The sequence below is a fragment of the Drosophila teissieri genome, chromosome 3L, assembly GCF_016746235.2.
Source record: "Drosophila teissieri strain GT53w chromosome 3L, Prin_Dtei_1.1, whole genome shotgun sequence".
Lineage (NCBI taxonomy): Eukaryota > Metazoa > Arthropoda > Insecta > Diptera > Drosophilidae > Drosophila > Drosophila teissieri.
In genome coordinates, this window is record NC_053031.1 from 16,090,701 (window position 1) to 16,113,946 (window position 23,246).

Here is a 23,246-nt window from a genome sequence, read left to right on the forward strand (position 1 = left end):
CACTTTGGAAAGAATTTAGAAAGAATCTAGAAAAAACCCTGGAACCAACCAACCTACAAATATAAATAATTTGCAATATTCTTATTTAACGGAAAAGAAGTAAACGTAAGCATTATAAAGCTACATTTGTAAAATACATTAAACAAAATACATCAAAATGACACAAATTGTTATTTATAATTAAGTTTAAGTCAAGCCGTATCCAGCGACTTTCAATTCAATTTGATAATTGTATGTTATTGTTAGCAATACTTTAAATTAAACGCGTTAATCAAGCTAACTGAATAATAATTGTTGCTCTAAGATTTCACTATAAAAGACACTTAGATTTTTTGCTAAGCTTGTTTGTTTAGTTTTTTGTAATTTAATTGAAAAATGTGTTTCATGTTTTTCTCCGTAAGCTAAGGAAATAAAATAAATACAAAAAACAAAATACATATTTGATGCCTAGTTTCTTTATTGCGTGAAATATTTGCACGTTTTAAACATAAATATTATAGAAATAAATAAATGCAAGCTTGCATTTTTAATTTTCGTTCAAACGGTCTTTGTACTGCTTTACATGCGTTCCACAAGCAGTTCGGCGAACCAGACCTTCGTGCCCAGGAAGCAGTACGCAAGTAGTAAGCAGGCAGTTGTCCAAGCAGTTCACTGTTAAATTAATATAATGTTAAATCCAACAGTTACATATTTGAAAACAAACCAAACGAAGCAAAATTAAATTAATACAACCAGCTTTTTCCCTGACAAGAGAATTTAAATTATTTCGTTGCACTTTATAAAATTATCTTTCCATTGTGATTAATTCTTTGATGATACCACAATGGCCACTACAGAGATTTTTCCTTTGTTCTCAGGCAGATTAAATGCGATTATCAGCTCCAGATTCTCAATCGATCGATGCCACAGCGCTCAGCTTTGTTTACTAATAGATCTTGTTCATTCAGGAAAAATTGATAAGTAGACTCGGTGAATACCAGGTGGATAGAGCCGGAGAACAGAGAGCGCGGGAAGAACGCCAATAATGCCGAGTTGCTCCGACGATCGAACAGTTTGAGCTCAGACTGCGCGGAGTGAGGACGTCGTCGTCATCGGAAGATAATTCGGAACTGCTGCATCTAGTATAGGAAGCCAGACAACAACAGTATTTGTTTATATTTCCACATAGACCGCATATAAATAAATTATGAAATCAGAGGCGTTGCACAAGTTTCTGGCTTTTTGTCCGCTGCTGATTGCCTGCGCGTGGAGCCAGCCATGTAAGTCGACTTTGTAATCTCTGTGCTATTTCAGAGTTGCACATGTTCTTATGTTCCTTTAAGAGATTGTTAATGGTTATCAAACGATCTTCATCAGCAAAGGGAAAAGAGAGTAAGATAAGCAAAAATATTACTTCAAAAAGTGTATATTTTCCAGTGAATCCATCTGAACAACAAGCAACGCATCAACAGCTGCCTGCAGTTCAACGTCCGGTTATCTTCATCAAACATAATATAGGCACTGGAAATTCCGAGGATTACCACATCACACTGCCGTCGAAGGACCTGAATGCAGGGGAGCCCTGTCTCACGATCACCTGGAAGACCAATCCGGATGGCAGTGGTCCTGCTGAACCTCAGATCTACATGGGCGATGGATACTTCGGGATATTAACACCGCCAGCGCGAGGACAGCAAAGCCAATAAACAGAAAACCAAAAAAAATTGATTTATTAAACTTTTACTGGGCACTTCTATAATGTTAAAAACACGTATGTACCATTCGATGTAGTGTGGAAAAAAATGTTTTGAATCCAAAGGGACCAATAAGGTAATAACTAAAAAATGAAAACAGATGACGTGAGTGGTTGCAAAAAACTGTGAAAAGTATCATTCGACAGTATTCAATAGTGCATTTTTAAAAAATACGTAGGAAAACTATTTAAACTTATATGAGTAGTAATATAGTAATATTTTGGAAACGATAAATCATACAAATTTCCAGACCACTTAAAAAACACTATTCTTTATTTTTCACAAATTGTACGTTAAAAGTTCGGCAATTAATTCCATTTTGGCCAGCCACTCCAGTTTTTATCGCCTATAACTCCCACCGCAACCTACTCTCTGCTGATTTTTTATTTGACAAAATAATTGTACACTGACCCATTGCGCTTCGGGGGAGAAGTTGGATATTTTGCTCGTATTTTGAGGGCCCGCTTTTCGCAACGCCCAGTCTGGACTCCGGAATATCGGTTGGTTGTCATGACAACTCTGCGCGTCGAGTTTGAAGCCGACTTTTTTGGGGCTTGGGGCAGGGAGTTGCCCAGACAGTAGAATCCCAAACTACAGAACAACTCCCCAAAATCCGAACATAACTCCCTTTGCGCTGCCCAAACTCCAACTGTCTGTGTCTGCAAGTGACAGAGATGGAGCGACTGGGAGGGAGTGCAGGTGGAGAGACAGCAGGACCCCAGCCAGAGTCCTGGCAGCGAGAGAGATAGGAAAAGAGAGAGAGCGAGAGAGAGAGGGAGAGAGAGTCATCCTGGCTGGATGACTCCAATTTGCAGGACTGCACTTTTCGTGGCGACTGCAAAAAATTTCGCTTTTTTCCATGCCCAGACTTTCGCTGCAGTTTTCATTTCAGAGCGCAACTCGAGAAGCAACATCAAAACCAACAACCACAACCACAACAACGACAACGACAGCATGGCGCAGATACCGAAAAAAATGTGGCGTGGGAGTGTGTTAGTAATGCTAATTGACTTACATTCCTTCGGGGTCCACGGGTGGTATGATGAATATTCGAGAACTGCTCTTACTATTCAACCACCTACAAGGTATTACACAAAACGCAAGGTTCCAGGCACTACGTTGCAATTTTCCTAATACATATTTACAAAGATACGCTGGATGACTTCGTTGTTTTTTCTTCAATTTTGAGATAGCCATCTAATTTTGATGCTGAGTGTCTATAATTGTATTCTATTTCTGATCCACGAATCGTTCTTTGTTTATGATGAACACTTTATGCATACATCCCTAATAACGCAATGAAAGAAAACGTTTTCTAATTAGACGAATTTTATAATTTATTTTCTTTTGAAGGAACTAATGAAACTAGACTAACTACATAACATTTTGGACTGAACAATGTGATTTATATAGGCAAATACTATAGTATACAATTATATATTATTATATTAAATGTAATTATAAATTATTCTTAAAATTAGAGTTCTTGAATACCCCATCTTAAAAATAATCACTACAGTGTCTATAGACATCGATATCGATGAGCTCTAATCAAATGTCAACATAAAAATGCAAAAAATCAAACGTCTTGCTCTTAAATAAAAACCCAAATTCTTAAAATTATTTCAAATGTATCACTTTTCGGGTATAACAGAGTGATTGAGAAATCACCGTGAAGTCAACTCAATGCAAATTACATAGTTTTTATAGAAAAATGTTGATACTCATCGCTACTGCCTGCTTTTACCTCATCTTTGGATTTCTCATTTTGTATTTAATATGCCTTCTTATAGTAATATGCTTGTCTATTTTCTACGGCTTCGATCCGATGAGCTACTGAATTATTTTGTATGGAAGAGAAACACGTTTGAGGTGAGTGAAATTGTGTTCAAATGAAGCAACAAACTTTATAAAACGAGCCATTTAACCCTTTCCAACATTTGACATTGTCCTGTTCCAGATTGCGAAAATCGGAAAAGTCATAAGGCGCGGCAAGTCAAGTGCGTTCTGAGAAGTATCATTAATTTCCCGTTTCGCCGGCATCAACCCCGAAAAGCTCTCAGACAGGAGGTAAGTCCCACGATAAACCCCCCAAACAAAAGTTGACAAAAACTTTGTGCATTACCTTTGTCTACATTTTGGTCAGTTCGCTGGGGGAAACGTGGGGATTTCGGGGGTGTTTGCCGTGGCAAGGACCGTGGCTCAGACAACCGGCAATAGATTGTGGATTGTGTGTTTGTTGTGGGGTTGTTGCTAATATGAATATGTTTGTTGTTACTCTATTCAACGCTACACTGCACTCGATGGTGACCCCCCTTTTCACTTCGCAGCCACGTCCACCTCTGTCTGTCTGGGAACTCGGAACTCCTGGATCCTGGCCAGGATAGTGTTGTTCCCCCCCCCTTTTGCTCAATTTTTAATCAGCCTTTTGGCCCGTGGCTTCCTCGATTTGATTGAATGGAATAAAATATTCGGGCTTCACTCTCGCTCCACATTTTTCGCTCTTCCTGTTTGCCAATGTTCTAGAAAATTTAGAAAGTTCCATTGCGGCTGCATCCACCCCTAGAGCGCCACCTCCACTCCTCACCCCCATCAGGACTACAAACCCACCCACCATCCACTACCCCCATTCTGAACCGCCCCTCATCCCCGCTGCCATCAAACAGTCTGCACTGCGTCACGTTCGCCGCATGCTGTCTGCCATTTTGGCTTTTCCTGCAGGAAGCTTGCATATTTCACGTTCGCCATGTTGTTTTTTCCTCGCTGTGTCAGTGTGTGTATGCAGTGCGCTGCTGTGTGTGTGAGTGTGCATGTGTGTGCAGTGTCTGTGTGAGCTGGTGCCCCAACTCTTCACTTTTATCGATTGAATTGTGTCTCCGGCTGTGAAATGCAGGTCATTGATCTGTTCGTGCCAGCTAAAAACGACGAAATGCTTTTTCGGTTTTTTTCGCCGTCTCTTTCTCTATCTCTCTCTCCTTCTCTCTCTCTCTCTTGATGTCCTTTCTCTTTTCCCCACATTTCCTTTTTTTGAAGAAGTGTGGAGCTGGACAGGACAGCAGCTGTGGACTGCAATTAATCGTCTGGCGTTTTTATTTTCGGAGTTTTAAGGAAATTCAGCATATGAACCGTGCTCTGAGTAAAAACAGTAAGCAGCACTATCAGATTTTGCTTTGATTAACTCATTTTATTTTATGGCATTTACTTAATTGAAATTTAGTTTAAATTACAAATCATTTTAACTACATTTTAAATAACTAGTTCATAATGTGACTGTCAGCACAACAGTAGGCAGCGAATAATTTTAAACACCAGATGGCGCTGCTGGTCTATAAAATTAGAGGACCTTCAGGAATTTTCTTTAGAGCTAGAAAAACAGTACAGAGCAGTTGCACAGTCGATTGCACACCAACATGAGGACTGTGAATTATATTTCCTCTTCCGAGCTTTGGGGTAGTGGAGCATCAGCAGAAACTGGAGTTATACTCGGAGTACGAGGTCTGGGATTGGAGTGGAGTGGCAAATCAGCGCCAGACTGCCAGCAGAAATATGTCCAACGAAGGGGCAAACTGTACCGAGACTTTGGCAGCACAGAGGCCAGACAGTGGCAGAAAGGGAAATCTACTACGACTTATGGCACCAGGATATGTATTTTCGGCACTGGAGCTTTCCGCCTCCGGTTTTTGGGGGTTAAATAAAAAGTACTTGTCCGGCTGGCGGTTCAATGACCAACCAGCCGACCGGCGACCGGCGACGATGCTATCTGAGCAAAGTATATTGCCATCGACCATCCAGTGCTCCTTTGCACATTTACTAATGGGGCTTGCTTCACCTATCGCTGGGAAAACAAAACAAAAATAAGTACGCGTAGTGTGCAGAACGAGTTGCAAGGTCGACGAACGTTGAGTGCGGCTCCCAATCGCAGTTCTAAGTCCCAAGTTCTCTTGGGCTCTGTGAGCCAAACACGTTTTTCGCCAGCGCATAATTTGTGGGTAAGTTTTCAATCATCGAGCTGCAAGCCAATCGCATCGGTTTCCCTTCTACTTTTGCTCCACCAATCAGTTTGGAATGCCATGTTAACTTTCACATCAGACTAATTGGCAGAACACGGGCCTCGGACATTGTTTGGTCACTCTCTCTGTGTCCCAGTGCGTCACCCAATTTTTCGGTGGGGTAATCTGTCAGCTCGGATCCATCAGGGACATGTGTGTTCAAGGGCGTCATCGACATTTGATGGTACTCTGTTAAGTATGTTGGAATTTCTAGTACTTTTGGGCGATACTTAATCACTGTATAGCAATAGGTATAGTACATGTTGTATAGAGAAGAGTGAATTGAACCATGAGGTAAATATTCATAAAAGTGTACTATTGACTTGGTTTAGATCGAAGCAAACTTCTGATCTCATCTAAAGAGCGAAAAATAGTAGAACTGCATTTTCATATTTCATTGCCATTTTTTATGCACTTTCTTGGCTCCAAATCTTACCCATCATTTGAATCCAAGATAGTGCATCTCGGAAACTCTGCAATCATTGCAATTGCACAGCACCAGGGAATCGCAACCAAACGGAGAACTTTGAGCGCAGGCGTCGTCACTAGAGAAAAGCGGAGATTTTGATATGTGGCCATTGCGAGAGAGTTACCGTAGAGTTCTCTCTGCTGGGAGTCTTCTCCCCTTCAACTCCCAAAGCAGGGAGCCTATCGCTCGGGCTAATGGCCTCTCCAGTCGCTAGCCGACGCTGCAGTCGTCGGAGTCGTGCCTCTAGCTTTTGTTGCATTCCACAGCGCCGAGGTGGTTCCTCTCCGCTCCTCCGCTCCCGATTCTCGGGCCTCCTGTTCTTCAGCTCCAGCTCCCTGGTTCTGCGATTCTCTAGTTCTCGGGTTCCCCTCCCACACTCTCACCCAGTTTCAGCTCAGTTCAGTTCAGTTCAGGTCGGGTCTGCTGGCATTGACACTGACACTGCGCCCGGATGGCATTGGCCATGGCATTCTGGGTGCTTCTCGCAGCGGCTTCCTGCACCGTCACCTTGGAGCCCCTTCTCCGATGCACCCTACGCTGCTCCCCCGATCCGAACTGGTCTGGCATTCATCAACCTCGTTTTGAGGAGGGGTTTGGAGGCACCTAGCACTCGGTGCACAGAGTACTGGGGAGCCTAGGAAGTTGCTGTGGCCTGGGAATATTGTTTATATATTCAAATATTTATACTCATAGTATTTAACCTTGTTTCGAAACAAGCCACTCACTATTTACATATTTATATCCATGGTATTTGACCCTGATATAATAATAATTAACACAAAATCTAAGGAATTAACACAATATTCATTAAACTGTTATTATCTGGTATTTAACAAACCTAATTAAAAATACAATAATAGCTGAATTTAATCATTGAAATATTAAAATGCTGCTGCTATTACTGTAAGTATTTTTAGAACACTCCTTTAAAATTGATTTTAAATCGTTATTGGTTTGAGTATAAACTTGCCTATGGGTCCAAAGAACCCATAAACTATTGGCCTGCATGAAAATCCATTTCTGATTACGTTATGCATTGACAGGCTTCTATTGTGTGACCAAGACCCCTTCGTGGCCTTTCTGTTTGCAGACCAAAACCATCAGAATGCCCAGCTCCATGATGCCCATGATGACCATGATGCCCATGACGATGATTACGCTGCACTCGCTGAGCTTGAGCTGGATTTTTAATTGGCCTAGTCCATTGAGTGCTCCATTTGCCGGCTTCCCATCTGTGTACTCATCAGATATCAGATGTGGCCAAGGTGGCAGTGGGGTGAATCGCCGGACAGATGCCCAACGATAATGGACAGCTGAGTTCTGCACTCGGGTAGCAGTAACTGTGAAAACAAGTTTGAATTGCAAATGAGTGAATTGCGAATGAACTGGGCATTTTCCAATTGCTATTTGAGGAACTAAATGGGCTCTACGCAGCGAAGGCAATGTGCATGGATATCTTGGCGAGCAAACCTGCTGAATCGATGAATTTACATTGAACACTTTATACCAGAGAAAGGGATGGACGTTTTTTGGAAAGAAAATAAAGGTTTCATATCTTTATTGAAAGTAAATTTAAATAAAACGTGATTTAAATAAAATTGCCCTGGCTTGAGTTGTATTCAGTTGTATAGTTTGAGTAAGGAGTCACTTTGTAATCCAAAACTATTACAAGTAGTTAAATAATAAATAATAAATTTCCAAATAAATGATTAACTATTGTTTTTATAATAGGTACTTAAAACATATCTGTATGTAGATCATAGAATATATATGTTAAAGGCTTTTAAATGACACTCATCCACATGTAAACATTGTGCCTTTTGAAGAAGTATTTGTTTATTTACACATAGTATTACAGTATGTTTAAACTGTTGTTGCTATGCTAACTAGTTTTCCCCAAATCAATTTAACATGCGCAATGTCCTTAATTTGTCATCGTGTAATCCCATCTCCAAGCAAACCATGTGACAGTTTAACTAACTTACTCATCAGTTGCCATAAAAATAAAAGGGACACCATAATTAAAATGAAAATCAACGAAAAGCGAAAACTTTTTGCCATACATACGCCTTGTGCTCTCCCATTTATGTGGAGATACATATAAAAACCAGCGCACATGGGCAAATTTGAATCCTCGCAGACAGAACAATAACAGACTAACCTATTGTAAAGTGGGGGAAACATAAAGCTCAACGGCAAATATGTGTGTTTACATAAATATATGTATGTATGTATGTGTATAGCACATCCCTTTTGGCCATGTGTCTGTGTGCTCATGCACTTGTATGCACTTGCGACAAATTTTCCAAAATGGCGTCGACAATGACTAACCGTGCGACGTCAACTCCACCCTCCCCCCTCCTCCATTACCCATTACCCATTTTTCCACCCACAACGAAATGTGGGGGTGTTCTTTTTGTCTGCCTGCGAAACTCCAGAGCTCCAGAACTCCGCAACTGCAGAACTGCAGAACTCCAGGTCAATGATACCAAAAGTTAAACACCCAGCCAGCCCACGAAGTCCGCGCCAAGCCCCCCTGCCCTCCCCCACGACTGCGTCGCACTTGAGCAATTTTCACAAAAAAAAAGAAAAGAACAAAACATAAAAAATGAAAATAAACATAACAAACTGCAGAAAAACGAGGCAAGACTCGATTGAAAGAGGAGAAGGAAAACAAAAAGCGACGGGCCGCGCCCTGGGGCCAAAGGAGTGGGAAAAGTGGAGCGGGCGGGTGGAGTGGAGTGGAGTGCATTCGACGTCAGTGTCAAGTTTACGCTAGGTTCACCACCCTCAGCCCCCAAACGCCGAGCCTCCCATCACCCCACCACCAGTCTTCCTTTTCCACACACAACTCCATTTTCAATGGCAGCACAAAAGCACTTTTATCTTTTGTACGTTTAATTTGTGCAGTGGAAAGCGAGCAGGAAAAGCGGCAGTTCGCTTTGTGAGGTTGGTGGCTGCACTGCAAAAATATGCTAGCTAGTTCAAGAACATTTAAATCAGAACTACTATTTTCCTTTTTTATTTATTTATTAATGTAAACAGAAGTTTATGTAAGATAACACCACAATGTAAGTATATATTTATTGTATTAAAAAATACATATTTCGCTAAATAATTTAAGTTCTATTAAGTTTTATGGAATGATATACTTGCTCTTGCTACAATGGGTTTCTTACACTATGGTGCATAATTATTATATAACCTAACTTAATAATCTAATACCATGTACATATCTCTTGATCACGTTTTTTTCTGTGCTTTTAGGGGGGAGAAAAAGCGAACGCGTCACCTAGCGGCTAGAGCACGAAGCTGCCGCCACCCCCTCCCCCCGCTTAGAACCAGCAAAACAATCCGCAACCATCTGCACTCATGCATCATTCGTTGCGCCTTCCTCTCTATCTCTATCGCTCTCTCTCTATCTACAACTGCTGTTCCTGTCTGTGTGTGCACACACATATGCAAGTATATCCCTCCGCATGTGTATTGGTGTGTGTGCATTGGAGCAGCGGCAGCGGCAGCGACAGCAACAACAACCACGACAACTTGAACAACGCGGTGAAGGTCATTGCTACCAAAATTGTGTCTCCCTTTTGTCCTACTCTACTCTCGACTCGATTCGCTTCGTCTCACACGCACACTCGCCCAGAAGCGCACGCACACAGAGGCGCGCGCTCACACAGACAGGAAAAGCCCCGTATCCGTGTGAGCTATCCATCCATCCTAGTGGTATACTCCACATCCCGACATACAACTCGAACGGGGGGAGTTGGGAGCTCGGCTCTGGAAATTGAGACAGCGCTGGAAAGAGACGGCAATGGGAAAGGGAGAGAGAAAGGGATCTGGAGAACTGCAGTGCTTGTTTGGGGGTTTTTTCTCATTCTTTTTCGTTTTTATTTTCTTTTTCGCTTGGCTGTTTTGTTTTCTATGTGCACGCTTTTCGCCAGTCTTCCCCTTTCGTCAGCCTTCTGATAAGGCATGGGTGAGGAAGTTGCCAGATGGGGAAAATCCATTTATCTTTATAAGACCATTAAGTCAAAAGTAAATTGTATTGTTATGTAAGTCATATAACTATTTTAAGAAAAACATATACTTTTTTGGTATTATCACAGTTTTTCCCGAAATTTACCTATACCTTCATTAGGATTACTTAGTAATGAAACTTAATGCTAATTCGCTCTAATGCAGCATAATTAAAAAAACGTAGCATACTTATCAAGCACTCTCTACGCATGTTTTAATCACCATTTCCAGCCACACAAGAATGAGTTAGCTGTAAATCAGGATTTTAATTTTGTTTTGTATTATATCCTCTAAAAAGTGGTGCTTTTAGACTAGAATATCAACAGTGTGGCAGCCCTGCAACGACACTTGGCTTGCGATTACAAAATCGCAACAGTGCCTCCTGCTCCGCAGCTGAAAACTTGTTCGTTACCCCTTCTCTTAACCCTCTTCGCTCCCTTTCGCACCAACATCCATCTCGCTCTGGCCGCAAACTGTGTCTGTGTCACTCAACCCACTAAACTAGCGCACAATGCGAATTGCGAAATGCGACGATGACGACGAAGCTAGGCAACGGCGATGTTATTCAGTTCCCCCAGTTCTTCGTATAATCTTTCAAAAGGTGTTTTAGTTTGGGGGATCTGTTAAAAAAAATCAGGTTTGTTAATCAACCTTTCGTTAAATAAGGATTATCAAATGTAAATGTCAAAAAAACTATCCATCGACCACATTGTCCTAAACTTGTAAAATATTAATATTAATAAATATTAATATGAGGGCTATCTCTGAAATAGCTTGAGCGCCAGAAAAAGTTTTGAAAAATTTTCGAAATGTGCTTGTCGTGTACCCAAATATCAGCTTATATGTACATACATATGTGTCTGAGGATCTACGGAGTATGGAGATTTTTTCTTCTGAAGCTGGTTTTCTATTCTTGCATTATATGATATAATTGTATTCAATGGATGGATGCAATGGACTAACAAATATAAGGTTACGAAATATAAGCTTGTAAAAAAATAAGTTGCGGCATTAAGAAAATCACATTAGTGAAGTATTATAAGATTGCCAACTGTCTCTCTTAATTGAACACTTAAAAACGGCGAGCTATTATACCTTTTAATGATTTTCAGGGTATTTCGAGATTCGGTCTGCAAGGTACTAATGTTTTGTTCTCTTTCCCCGCCGCGGCAGACAGTTCCCTGCAATTTCGCCGTCTCCCTCTCTCTCTCTCTTTCTCTCTGTCTCTCTTGGACCCTATGCTCCATTCACGTGCTGCACGCTTTTCGCGTGTGAGCCTCCCAACGCCTGCGATCCCCCGACGCCCCAAACGCCCCACGCCCATCGCTCTTTCTGCTTCTCGCTTGGCTCTCAACGGAAGTTGGAGTGCGCAAGGGTGTGTGTGTGAGTGCTGGGTTCAATGTCTGGTGGTTGACCTACCCATACCCCTGGGTTTTCCCAGGAGTCTCGCTTCTCGGCTCCTGCTGCACTCCGCTACCTCATCCTTCGTCCTTCCTCCTTCTGGATCCTCTTCGCGCTTTTGACTCATCCGAACGGCTTGTGCCGCCCCAGCTTGGGTATTAGAAAGTGCCGCACCCAGAAACAAGAAAAAAATAAAATAAAAAAAGAAATATAACCCACACTGCCGTCCGTTCTGTGTGACAAGTGAAAACTAGAAAATTCTGCTGCTCACCACCGCTCACTAAAGTAAAAGTTGTCTTATCAATGCGCCATGCTTTCAGCAGTCGGTGGTGCTTCGGTGACGACAGCTCATTTGGCGTCATTGCGCCGAGACGAGGGCCCCATAAAGATGTTAGCCGCATGTTGCATAGTTTTATTGCATCAACTGCTCTGGAAGTGACCAAGGGCATGGTCAATATCATCGAGCTGACAAATTTTTATACTTTCTAATTTGCTTAACTTATGAGCTCTGGTAATGGAGCTGCATTAATGAATGCATTGCTAACGATTTCCGAATTTACATTTTCATTTAGATTCACATCTAGACTTACAATTTATATGTATATACATTTTTGGGATTCAATTGCATTGAGGCATTGCGGAGCATTCTTCTAGCTTTGGCTGGTGGAAAACCTCCAGTTGGTCTTCGTATGCCATTAACTGGTTTTCCACTTGCCGCAGATTCAAGGCTAACTCCGTTGGGTCATTGCCATTGCGAGTTTTCTGGAAAACCCAGTGCTGGAAAAACTAGTTGCATTCACCTGGGCGCGCAATAGTTGTTAGACAGATTATCCAAGAAGCAGAAGAACCTGCTGGGCGGGTTTTCTTCATCCCGACTTCGTCGCAGGGAAAGTTCTGGAGGGAGAGTGTGCGCTAATACCGGAGAAATGGAGAAAGTTGCAAGTGGCAAAAGACACTTCAGCCAGCCGCCCATTGTGCAACTACTCGCACTTCCACTCCACTCCACTGCCGCAGTCGAAAGTAGGTGAGGTGAGTCACAGTTGCAAGTGGCAAGTATGCAAGTTACAACCCCTTTTACTTACTGCAATTGCTAAAAACACAAAAGTGGGTGGTTCGGTTGCCTTTGCACTCGAATGAAAAATTATCATGCAGTGGAACCAGCCGGCAGAACTGTCAAAAAACATAAAGAACGGTTGCTTTCCTTGTTTTGTGCACAGTTCTTTTGGGGAATGGGCCTTTCCAAGAATCTTCTCCTTTTCTTCAATAAAAGTAAACTTTTATTTTAGAATCATGTGTTAGTGTTAGCTTTAAATATAAAAGACTTATTTATTTTACTTTTGTAACGTTTATTCTTTTAAATTAAACTTGTTAATCGCATAACGAGCTTTACAAATGGGCACTCTATTAAAAATGCACCCCGAATTTTCGAGCTGAAAACCCAAGTGCTATCCCCAGCAAGAGCTTTCAACCCTTTTTCTCATGGATTTTTACGCCGTTCCCTCGTTCTTTCGATGGTTTATTGACCTCCATGCTGCACTGCATTGCGTCAGCGGCTCATCTGGAAGCCTCTTATCACGCAACTGCCATCAAAAGTGTCAGCCATAGCCCTACACTGCGAAAAGAGTGTGCACATATGAATATACCATTGATTACACATTACATTACATTGGTACACATTGTGTGATATGTTTAAGCGCAAACCTTTCCATTAATCAAGTAATAAGTTTAATTAAAAATGCGTTACTTATGCTGTTGCAACATTGCATGTTAGTTTTGGGTGCAGAAGGAGGGCAAATGTCTGGGCACAGGCAGTTGCAGGCAGAGGTGTCACCAAGGGTTGGTGCATTACGACAGAGTAATTACTGTAATCTATATCGTATGGCAGAATAAGCTTGATGTTTTGCCCAAGTAAGTGAAACCGCAGTGAGACTTGTCTTTGAATACGAGTTGAAGTGCAGACATCATATTGTTATATCAAACTGACCTCAATAGGAGCTACTTACCATCAAGGATAATAAAGGATACAAGTGCAACGATGCCAATTATTGTCGAATCTCTTATGTTAGTAATAACGACGAAAGAAGTCACAATGAGTCGTTATTAAACATAATTTGCGGATTAATTTATCTACCCTAGTTACCAAACTAGTACAAATATGATTCATAGTAAGTCATTCAGTTTTTTACATATACTATTATAGGGCAGTGAACCAGAAGTGGGACAATCTCTCGTTTATTTACGCTCATTTTTAAAAGCGCCGTCTTTCGAGCCAAAAGCTTTTTTTGCATCAGCTTGCACTGCACTCTGCAAGTAAAAGAGCAGTGAAGAAAAGCTGAAGAATGTAATGAATAAATCTGTAAAAATACAAACCATTAGCTCTTACAACAAATAAGATACGATGCATGCAAAATCATTATCACAATTAATCCTTTAAGGACAGGTTGTTAGATTGCACGTGCTGAGACTGCAAAGTTTTTACGGTTCTCTCTTTCTCTCTCCGATTTTACCTATACCGTTGCACTCTGCTCACTCCTCAGTGAGCACTGGCTCAGTTCTCAGTTTGCGTTTCGCTCTGGGGGCAGAAGCTCGCAATGGATTTCCAACGCAGCATAACCGACATGCCATTCGAAATTCTCGATCTGATATTCGAAACACTGAATTTTCTAAAATTTAAAGTTTCCCTTGCTCAGGCGCACGAAAAGCTTGCCAAAGCTTTCGCCTTTCACTGCCGCCTCAAATTTAGGAGTCTTACGGTCGACGGACGGCTAACTCTGGATTCGTGGGAGTTTCTTATACGGGAATGTGGCGCCACGATTGAGGAATTTGTCTACGGGGGATGTGGTAGATTGGGGAAGAGTGTGGCACTCACGGCGGTGGCAAAGCATTGTCCCAATTTGAAATCGGTACGCATACAGTTATATCGGTCTGATCGGGAAAACCTGCCCGTTTTCCTGGAAAATGTAAAAAGTTTGCTGACATCGCTTAAAATAAGCCAACAAGATCACTTTCCGGCTACCTTCCTTAGTGAAGTGAGTGAAATGACGCAACTGAAGGAATTCTCCTTTAAGGGATATATGCACGAAAATGGTGAGTATTTTAAATTAATTTAATGTTCAACTTCATTTGGGGCTTGTTTTCAGTGCACCACTTGGATAAATTGATTGCGCTGGAGAAGTTGAGCATCGAAGATATTAAACATTACAGTAAAACTCCTGTGGACTTAATGCGAATTTGTGCATCCCTGAAGAAGCTGCGCCACTTAACTATAATTAAGCTACAACTATTGCCCTATGATGAGCCCCATTCAACATTTTGGTCCGACTTGGAATACCTGTGCTTCAATTATTGCGAATTCTCCTTCGAATTGCCAGACTGCCCAAAGCTCAAATATTTGAATATTGAATACCCAAACTGTGACATCGAAGGCTATGTCCTGAAGTTCATTCTTAAGAATGGGAAAAACCTCACAGAACTGCACGAAAGATGCTCTCCGCCGATCGATGGCAATGGGTTTCTGGACCTGCTTCGCGGCTGCCCAAAACTGCGATGTCTATACACTCCAATGGAGTTTATAAAACTCTACGCGGCCTATGTGGCTGCTATGGTGGAAATTCTAAAGGAAAACGGAGCAACGCCCGAGGACCCATTGGAACTCGTTGTATGCAGGCGTATAAAGTGGAAGTGGTTTCGACGACTGGTAAGTGCAGGAAGGCAATAAGTTAGGTGGTATAGCCCAAAGTACATACAAATCGTATATTTGCAGCACCTTCGCACTCCCGATGCTGAGTTGATTGATTTGTATGAGGGTACATATATGTAAAACGCATTACTTCTGAATAAAAAACAAAAATCAATCCTTTTTGTTATTATTCAAAATTCTGCTTAAAAGCTAGTAAACCTTATGATCGTTCCATAGGAAATTGTTATATATAATCTAATAATAACAATATTAGATTATAGCGATAATAATAAAATAACTTGGACGCATTATAACTGATTGGTCCTTTTTAGTTATCAATCTAATATTCAGTAATCTTCTATGTCGATTGAACTGAACCTAACTGATGTTGAACTTTCAGATTAACAGCTTAATCGTGGGTGTTTTTTAAACAGATATGATGCCCAAATTTTTTGATCTTAGCTGGAGTTTGTTTATCGTGGGCGATTATAGAGAACTGTATCGACCTTGTCTTTAAAAATTTTGATACCTTATGGTACCGAACAAGTAACAATTTTGTCGGATTTTAATGAGAGTCTTTTTATTCGAATGGTTACACACATAAATTTCTACATATTCTACATTCTTTAATTTTTCAGGGAAATATGCGTATTTAATTGTGTAGAATTGGAATTAGTACGAAGAAACGCAAAGGGAATTTCCGATTATTGATGCCTGTGCACGAACAGCAATAGTAAAGTAGTTCACTGACATGTAGTAATGTAGTAAGCAGAAAGCGCAAAAGCTTTTCTTACGCTCCTCTCTTCGTTTGCAAATGCATCTCTCTTTTTATCAAATGCACTTAGCCAGGAGTTCTCAGTTCGCATTTCGCTCTCGGTGGAAAAGCTTGTGATGGAGAATCCACGGGGAATAATCGATTTGCCGGTCGAAGTGCTCGATCTGATATTTAAGCATCTTACTTATTTGTCAATTAAACTGCAGCTAGCTCAGGCCCACGAAAAGCTCACAAAAGCTTTCGTCTATCACAGCCGAAATGAGTTTCGGAGGTATAAGCTTTTCGAAAGCGCGTTATCAGAAGAATCGATGCTGTTGCCGATACGAGAGTGTGGCAGGACAATCGAGGACTTCGTTTTCGAAGGAAATGGTAGATTTTGGAACGATGCTCTAGTCGACGCGATTGGCAACCACTGTACCAATCTGAAATCGGTTAAAGTACTTCGATTTAATAGCCACAGTGACAAAATTTGTACTTTACTTGTGAAATTAAACAAATTATTATTATCGGTTTCATTTAAACAAGAATCTCGATTTCCTTTTGTAATATTGAAAGCTGTTGGTGAAATGACACAATTAAAAAAACTTTCGGTGAAAGGATACATTGACGAGAACGGTATGTTTTCAATAGCAAAATATAATGTTTTTTAAATTTGCAATCCTTGCATGGCCTAATTTTAAAGTGGTGATCTCAGGAATGCTTATCTTAAATGGTTATTTTTAGAAATTATTTGTAGTTTGTAGACGGAAATCTCATTCTTATTGCGGGCATTAAGACAAAAAGTAGCATAGCGCCAAAAGGTATATAAAATAGTAGGTATATAAACACTAGACAACTAGACAAAAGTGTTCCCTAAAAAAGGCATCGGGCTGAAATCGTAAATTTCGATTCTTGTCTTCTGGAATTTAGTCAGAGTTTGATTTCTAAAAGTCTTTCTTTCAGTTTACGAGATTCAGAAATTGGTCGCCCTGGAAAAATTGAAGGTCGATCACAATTATTACTTAGACAGGAAAGATGTCCACATACTGAAAATCTGTTCCTCACTAAAAAATCTTCGAGAATTATCTATAACTAATCTTCATATAATGCCATGTGAAGAGGAGCATTCGAAAGTGTGGGTCGGCTTGGAAACCTTAACAATATTTAGCTGCACATTACCCACCGCTTTACCAGACTGTCCTAATCTAAAAGATCTGTCCATTCATTACCTGCAAAGTTCCAATGAAGACTACTGTCTACAATTTATTCTTAAGAATGGAAAAAAACTTGACAATTTATATGAAAAATGCCGTCCACCGATCGATGCCAATGGTTTTCTACAACTGCTTCGGGGATGTCCCAATTTACGATACCTTTACACTCCCATGGAATATATTAAACTTTATTCGGGCTATGTGTCTACTATTTTGGAAATTTTAAGGGAAAATAAAGTGACGAGGGAAGACCCATTTGTACTGGTTATATGTAGGCGAATTAAATGGAAATGGTTTCGACGACTGGTAAGTGCCATAATGTGTGTATGTCAGGCGATTTTGACTTGATTTTTTCCATTAGCTCAGTCGGACACCAAATGCTGAATTGATAAGGTTGCCGCAGAGGTACGAATATTATACTTAAGATTTGCAACTTAATATATATGTATATATAAATTCTACTGAAACGAAAATGTATATTTATGAACTATTTACATAAAAACTGGGAATAAATACTCATAGTTGACTAGTACAACCTTACAAATTTTGCACAGTTTGTTCGAATATACGGTTAGTTCCTTAGTTCCCTCTCCTTTCCCCTTTCTCAATCGGAGGTCAGATAAATTGCCATCCCCATCAGTTTTGCTTCAGTCTTTCGTTTGGCCTTCGCTGTCGAGGGCATGGGTGCCTGCAATGAGAAATCCACGGACTATAACCGATTTACCACTCGAAGTGCTCGATATGATATTTAGTAACTTACGAAATCTGAGGGACAAACTTCGACTGGCGCAGGTGGATGACTATCTGGGAAAAGCGTTTTCCTATCACAGCCGCAGTGATTTCAAGAAGTTCTCCCCGAAAATACATTTTCCGGTGCGGCTTTATCGTGTTCTGTTGGCGAACTGTGGCCCGTCGATTGTGGAATTCAGCTGTGGAGCGGACACCTGGAGCGATCTGTTGGCCAAATCGATTGCGAAGCACTGTCCCAACCTGGAATCGGTGAACATTAGTGCTTCATTAAGAAACAGTCACAGCCTTCAATTTTTCCTGCTGAACCTGGCAAACTCACTAATTTCGGTTGAGCTGAAGCTCAACGACAGTTGCCAATCCCCGAGGATCCTTAATGCCGTGGCGGAGCTGAAGCACTTGAAAAAGTTCCTGTATGAAGGATACATCGACCGAGGGGGTAAGTCACTTAAGAAAACAAACCGAAATTGTAATAGTGTAATATTCTCATTTCACACGGCTTTAATGGGTTAATGGAGTATAGAAGAAAATATAATACGACAAGCGGTTGTTTATATTCAAGCTCGGTCGATATCAAACGGTACATTTTTATCCGTTCAAGCTACAAAACAATTATCAGATTTCTCTGCTGTAGCTTAATGTTCGTCTTTTTGTTTTGACTCCCGTTCGGATTATTTTACATTGTAAGTAATAATGTTCTGCTGTTTTCCTGCGTTTCCGACCTTATAAAATATATATATTTCTGAACAGGATTTCAAGACGCGTCTGATTTACTTATACTCGTCAATCTGTACATACATATGATAGTTTAAATTTCAAGATTTTTAAAATTGTTAAAACCCATAATCCTTAGGAAAAGTCGCTTTACTAAGTACTTGCATATCTCCACCTCCCTCGTAAGGGGTATAAAATAGTCGAACTGGACGTTAGCGTTAGCGTTTTGTCTCTCTCTATATGCAGCTGTCTTATTTAAAGCAGAAATACATAGTCAAATATTAATGATAATTATTAAATAATTTTCTTTATCTTAGATGCTTAAATTTCCATATGCATTTTTGTCCACACTTTTTAGTCAATCAGCTGTGCAAACTGGTTGATCTGGAGGAGCTGCAACTCGTCTATCAAGGCAGAGGATACCGATGTAGGGCAGTCAATCTTCTTCAAATTTGCGGAAATATGACAAATCTCCGGTGTTTGACTGTGAGCAATATATGTATATCTCAGCCAGAAAGTTTCCATCCCATGATATGGCCAAGCTTAAAAGTCTTGAAAATGCAGAATTGTGAAATCTCCACAGCGATGCCCGATTGTCCGAAGCTGAAAACCTTATATATCAAATTCTGCAAGTGTAGGATCAAAGGATACGTCAGCAGTTTCATACTGAAGAACGGCAGGAACATCGAGGAGATCGATGAAAGCTGTGAGCCGGCACCATTCGATGGGCGGAGTTTCCTTGAAGTCATTCGCAGCTGTCCCAAATTGCAAGTATTGTCCACTCAAATGGGTGGTATCAAAATCTACCAAGCTTTCGTCACCTCCATAGTGGACATTCTCAAGGAGTCAGTATCAACGCGAAAGGAGCCCTTCGAACTGATATTGTACTGCCGAGATAAGCTTAGATGGTTTCGACGATTTGTGAGTGGAATCTGCCATATGCTTTCTTCACACACAGTTTTCGTTCTTCATTTCTGTCTTTCAGTTGCAACGGACTTCTAATCCCGAAGTGATTCACACACTTTACCTGTACAAGTTTTAGAGACTGGCCAATTGTATAATAGGAAACTAAATAAATCGTAATCTATTTTAATCTTAAATAACCTGTATAGAACGATGTACAATTTGTAAAACGTAGTTTCTTTTAATTTCGTGTCATTTTATTTTTCTTTAATTAAAGCAAACTAGAACTGAATATTGTCACTAAGTAGCATTATTTTTTAGAGATAATAATTTATTCAGTTTACATTAAACATATAATAGTTATAAGTAATTTCGAAACTTTAACTCATCGGATGGAACTGGAGAGCCGAATGCGTTCTCAGTTCCAGTTGCAGTTTCTCTCACTAAGCTTTGCTGTCTCCCTCTCAATTGCATTTCAGCTAGCCGATGCTCTTGCTGCAGTTTTCAGTTCGCATTTCGCTCTCGGGCGAAAAGCTTTGCGATGGAAAACCAGCGGACTCTATACGACTTGCCGTTCGAGGTCCTCGATCTGATATTCGAGGGACTGGAGAGCATTGTGGATAAACTGCAACTGGCACAGGTGGATGAAAAGCTGGGAAAAGCGTTTGCCTACCACAGTCGCAGTGCCTACAAAAAGCTCAGCACTTTTTTCGGAGTAACGCCCGAAATGTGGGTGGTTCTTGTGAGCTTGTGTGGATCGACTATTGAGGAATTTTCCAGCAGAAAAAACTGGAACGCCCCATGGAGTGATATCGTGGCCAAGTCGATTGAGCAGCATTGTCCCAATTTGAAGTCGGTGAGAATTGATGTTTACGATGACAATTGTGACAGCGTGCAGTCCTTCTTGCTGAAAATGAGTAAACTTTTGGTATCAGTTGAACTTACTATTATTACTGACAACCCAAAGAAGATTTTTGATACCATCGCAGAAATGACGAATATGACAAAACTAACATGCAGGGGAAATATTACCGAAGATGGTAAATATATTAGTGATAAACAAACTTTAATAGAAACATAAAATTAAAATATTTAATACTTTTCATTATATAAACTCAACTTCACATTTAGCACTTAAGTAATTAAATATTATTGAATAACCATGCCATTTGCTTTTTCTTTAGTTTACCAGATTCAAAAGCTTTTATCTTTGGAGGACCTAGTGCTCGAGCATAAAAAGCTCTTTTATCCCGATTCACCTTTGAATGTTCTCGAGATTTGCACACCACTCACAAGTCTCCGCTCCTTGACAGTGCTGAACATAACTATAATGCCCTCTGAACAGCCGCATTCGATGATTTGGCCGGAGCTGGAGGTTCTTAAAATTATCAACTGCGAAATTCTTACGGAATTGCCTGAGTGTCCAAAGCTGAAAGCATTAGATATGATTAACTCCAACTGCCACATTGAAGGCCTTCTCTTTGGGTTTATTCTACAGAACGGAGTGAACATTGAAAAGTTGAATGAAAATTGCCATCCGCCTGCATTCGATGGAGACCTCTTTCTCCAAGTACTTCGATCATGTCCAAAGTTACGTGCCTTTCTTACACCAATGAAGAATATAAAAATTCACCAAGCTTTTGTGTCCTCCATTGTTGATGTTCTCAAGGATAGAGGCGTCAGGAAGGAGGATCCTTTTAAGCTTATTGTTTATGCTCGTGCCAAGTCGAAATGGATTCGCCGATTAGTAAGTGAAAATATTTGAGAAATAATCGCATTATTATTTTATTTTTTAGATTCCAAGGACCTCGCATCCCGAGTTGATAGCTCTAGACTATCTGTATGATTTTTTCCACTAAGCTTCGGTTTCCATGGCCATGTGTTATAAATAATTTGTCCAAAAATTATTCACATTAGGATACTAACAAAAAACATATATACATTTTTCAAGAAAATCATTAAGGATTTTGTCTTTTTATTTAGGATAGGTATTTAATGTGGGTATGCCAAACATTCATTACACCAAACAGATATCACCAAATATAGGCAAAATGGAAAAGCCCATTTGGATTATTTTTGTGACACCGGAGTTCAAATATCTGCCACCGAAACAAGTTAAGCAATATGACTAATGCCCCAGCAAATCCGAAACCCACGCGAACTTTGAACTTGTAACCCATACCCATCCATTTCCATACTGTCCTTTCCATCCAGGAGTGCGTGTCAGGTGCAATGCTCGATGTCCCGAGGAGGTTCAACAACATTGGCCGCAAATTCCGTGGCTTACTCATCAGGTGGTTGGGCGCCAGGAGCCCAAAGTGGGAGCTTATGGGACAATGATTCACCTTCGCTGGCTGCAGGTGGAAAAAATACAACAGGATAGGCAGCTGTAAGAGCATTAAATTTTAAATATTGCCTACATATCCAAAGCTGTTATCAAAAAGCTTGACATCCTTTAATAAAATAAACTTGGACGTATTTCAAACAGTGAAATATTTACTCCAGTAACTTTATAATTCAATTTATATTTTTACTGCTTTTCAGTTACAACAAAAATAAAATTGATAATTAACAATCCTTAGATTATTGTTCAACCTTAAAATATTAGTGTAATGCTCGTAATGATTTTAGTGGAGCTACATTTTCGAAATTTCTTATATTTGCAAAAACAGGAGACAAGGGAATAAACTCTGGCTAAACCCAAATATGGCCACTGAGTCACCGACCCGAAATCAGCTCCTCTCCTCTGCCATAAATAAGGAGGAATACGCCCTCCAGAGCGCCTTGTCTCCTGCTCCTTGTCTCCTGCTCTGCGGGTCCCCATGTCCCCAAATTAGTCTCAATGACCCCTCTGGAGGCGAGTGACTTATAGCACACTTTTGGCCACTTTGCGCTTTGACTTGGCTTTGGCTTTGGCTTTTGCTTTGGCTCCCTGGCCGAATCAGTTCAATGCACGCACATTGACCCAAAAATTGGCTTAGGCCCGATATTGGATTTTGCTTAGTTTGGGGCTATGTAAATTCGGACCCGTTTTATGCGCTCTTGTCAACAGTTTTACTAATTGGCGTAGACAATGGTTTTTGTATCTTTATTTGCGCACTAGTTTTTTATACCCTGCTTGGGTAAAAATGTATAGATTAATTTTTGGTTATTTATAGAGAAAAGTAGCTAAGAAATGATTTCATATATGAGCCTCATCACTTTTTCAATCCAATAATTATTATCCAAAAAGATATGGTACAGTACTAATACTTTGTCGAACAAATTATAGTGAGTTCCTTAAAAAGTATAATTAGTATATTTAGTATAATTATGATTTTTGTTTTTTTTTTTTTGTTATCTTTGTCCAGTGGGCAAATAATTAAATCGTTTGATAGCATTAGTAAACCATAAACCATTGAGTAAACCGTTTAAGTACGTTGATCTGATATCTGATATTGTGGGATGTTTCTGTGTGATGATGATAACACTAAAACGTGTCAAATGTGTGCACATCCTAGTTCCGATCTGGACAAGGACTTGTGTGTGCTGACCTTTTAATGACCATCGGTGCAATGTCG

At 40.4% G+C, this 23,246-nt stretch overlaps 5 protein-coding genes and 1 long non-coding RNA gene across 10 annotated transcripts; all 6 read left to right on the forward strand.

The window, feature by feature from the left end:
• Positions 1-1,009: 1,009 nt before the first annotated feature.
• Positions 1,010-1,688, forward strand: LOC122617760. Its single transcript, XM_043793741.1, has 2 exons — positions 1,010-1,259; positions 1,417-1,688. The coding sequence occupies exons 1-2, from the start codon at positions 1,187-1,189 to the stop codon at positions 1,683-1,685; spliced, it is 342 nt and encodes a 113-aa protein (XP_043649676.1). The 5' UTR covers positions 1,010-1,186; the 3' UTR covers positions 1,686-1,688.
• A 1,588-nt stretch (positions 1,689-3,276) lies between these two features.
• On the forward strand, positions 3,277-7,333 carry LOC122617418. Its single transcript, XR_006325951.1, has 3 exons — positions 3,277-3,605; positions 3,694-3,803; positions 7,295-7,333. It is a non-coding gene; the product is annotated as an uncharacterized LOC122617418 (long non-coding RNA).
• Positions 7,334-14,262: 6,929 nt separating this feature from the next.
• On the forward strand, positions 14,263-15,529 carry LOC122617699. The gene is made up of 3 exons (XM_043793651.1): positions 14,263-14,762; positions 14,816-15,372; positions 15,439-15,529. The coding sequence occupies exons 1-3, from the start codon at positions 14,267-14,269 to the stop codon at positions 15,493-15,495; spliced, it is 1,110 nt and encodes a 369-aa protein (XP_043649586.1). The 5' UTR covers positions 14,263-14,266; the 3' UTR covers positions 15,496-15,529.
• Positions 15,530-16,231: 702 nt separating this feature from the next.
• On the forward strand, positions 16,232-17,844 carry LOC122615896. The gene is made up of 3 exons (XM_043791066.1): positions 16,232-16,744; positions 17,072-17,628; positions 17,684-17,844. Exons 1-3 carry the CDS (start codon positions 16,246-16,248, stop codon positions 17,744-17,746), a joined length of 1,119 nt encoding a protein of 372 aa, XP_043647001.1. The 5' UTR covers positions 16,232-16,245; the 3' UTR covers positions 17,747-17,844.
• A 133-nt stretch (positions 17,845-17,977) lies between these two features.
• LOC122615898 lies at positions 17,978-19,883 on the forward strand. Of its 5 annotated transcripts, none has more exons than XM_043791071.1 (4): positions 17,978-18,508; positions 19,142-19,554; positions 19,613-19,704; positions 19,769-19,883. In XM_043791071.1, the coding sequence occupies exons 1-3, from the start codon at positions 18,016-18,018 to the stop codon at positions 19,661-19,663; spliced, it is 957 nt and encodes a 318-aa protein (XP_043647006.1). In that variant the 5' UTR covers positions 17,978-18,015; the 3' UTR covers positions 19,664-19,704; positions 19,769-19,883. The 5 variants fall into 5 exon arrangements, with proteins under 5 accessions (XP_043647006.1, XP_043647005.1, XP_043647003.1 ...); XM_043791070.1 differs by having other exon boundaries at positions 19,142-19,269; positions 19,348-19,704; XM_043791068.1 differs by having other exon boundaries at positions 19,142-19,704.
• A 117-nt stretch (positions 19,884-20,000) lies between these two features.
• On the forward strand, positions 20,001-22,089 carry LOC122615897. Its single transcript, XM_043791067.1, has 3 exons — positions 20,001-20,726; positions 20,871-21,433; positions 21,483-22,089. Exons 1-3 carry the CDS (start codon positions 20,228-20,230, stop codon positions 21,543-21,545), a joined length of 1,125 nt encoding a protein of 374 aa, XP_043647002.1. The 5' UTR covers positions 20,001-20,227; the 3' UTR covers positions 21,546-22,089.
• Positions 22,090-23,246: the final 1,157 nt, after the last annotated feature.

Excerpts from the sequence above, each read along its gene's own strand:
- LOC122617760 (XM_043793741.1), top strand. The coding sequence starts at position 1,187 with ATGAAATCAGAGGCGTTGCACAAGTTTCTGGCTTTTTGTCCGCTGCTG. Across the intron at positions 1,260-1,416 it reads CTGCGCGTGGAGCCAGCCAT|TGAATCCATCTGAACAACAA; the intron begins GTAAGTCGACTT and ends TATATTTTCCAG.
- LOC122617699 (XM_043793651.1), top strand. The coding sequence starts at position 14,267 with ATGGATTTCCAACGCAGCATAACCGACATGCCATTCGAAATTCTCGAT. Across the intron at positions 14,763-14,815 it reads GGGATATATGCACGAAAATG|TGCACCACTTGGATAAATTG; the intron begins GTGAGTATTTTA and ends GCTTGTTTTCAG. Across the intron at positions 15,373-15,438 it reads GGAAGTGGTTTCGACGACTG|CACCTTCGCACTCCCGATGC; the intron begins GTAAGTGCAGGA and ends GTATATTTGCAG.
- LOC122615896 (XM_043791066.1), top strand. The coding sequence starts at position 16,246 with ATGGAGAATCCACGGGGAATAATCGATTTGCCGGTCGAAGTGCTCGAT. Across the intron at positions 16,745-17,071 it reads AGGATACATTGACGAGAACG|TTTACGAGATTCAGAAATTG; the intron begins GTATGTTTTCAA and ends TCTTTCTTTCAG. Across the intron at positions 17,629-17,683 it reads GGAAATGGTTTCGACGACTG|CTCAGTCGGACACCAAATGC; the intron begins GTAAGTGCCATA and ends TTTTTCCATTAG.
- LOC122615898 (XM_043791068.1), top strand. The coding sequence starts at position 18,016 with ATGAGAAATCCACGGACTATAACCGATTTACCACTCGAAGTGCTCGAT. Across the intron at positions 18,509-19,141 it reads AGGATACATCGACCGAGGGG|TCAATCAGCTGTGCAAACTG; the intron begins GTAAGTCACTTA and ends CACACTTTTTAG. Across the intron at positions 19,705-19,768 it reads TTAGATGGTTTCGACGATTT|TTGCAACGGACTTCTAATCC; the intron begins GTGAGTGGAATC and ends TCTGTCTTTCAG.
- LOC122615897 (XM_043791067.1), top strand. The coding sequence starts at position 20,228 with ATGGAAAACCAGCGGACTCTATACGACTTGCCGTTCGAGGTCCTCGAT. Across the intron at positions 20,727-20,870 it reads GGGAAATATTACCGAAGATG|TTTACCAGATTCAAAAGCTT; the intron begins GTAAATATATTA and ends CTTTTTCTTTAG. Across the intron at positions 21,434-21,482 it reads CGAAATGGATTCGCCGATTA|ATTCCAAGGACCTCGCATCC; the intron begins GTAAGTGAAAAT and ends TTTATTTTTTAG.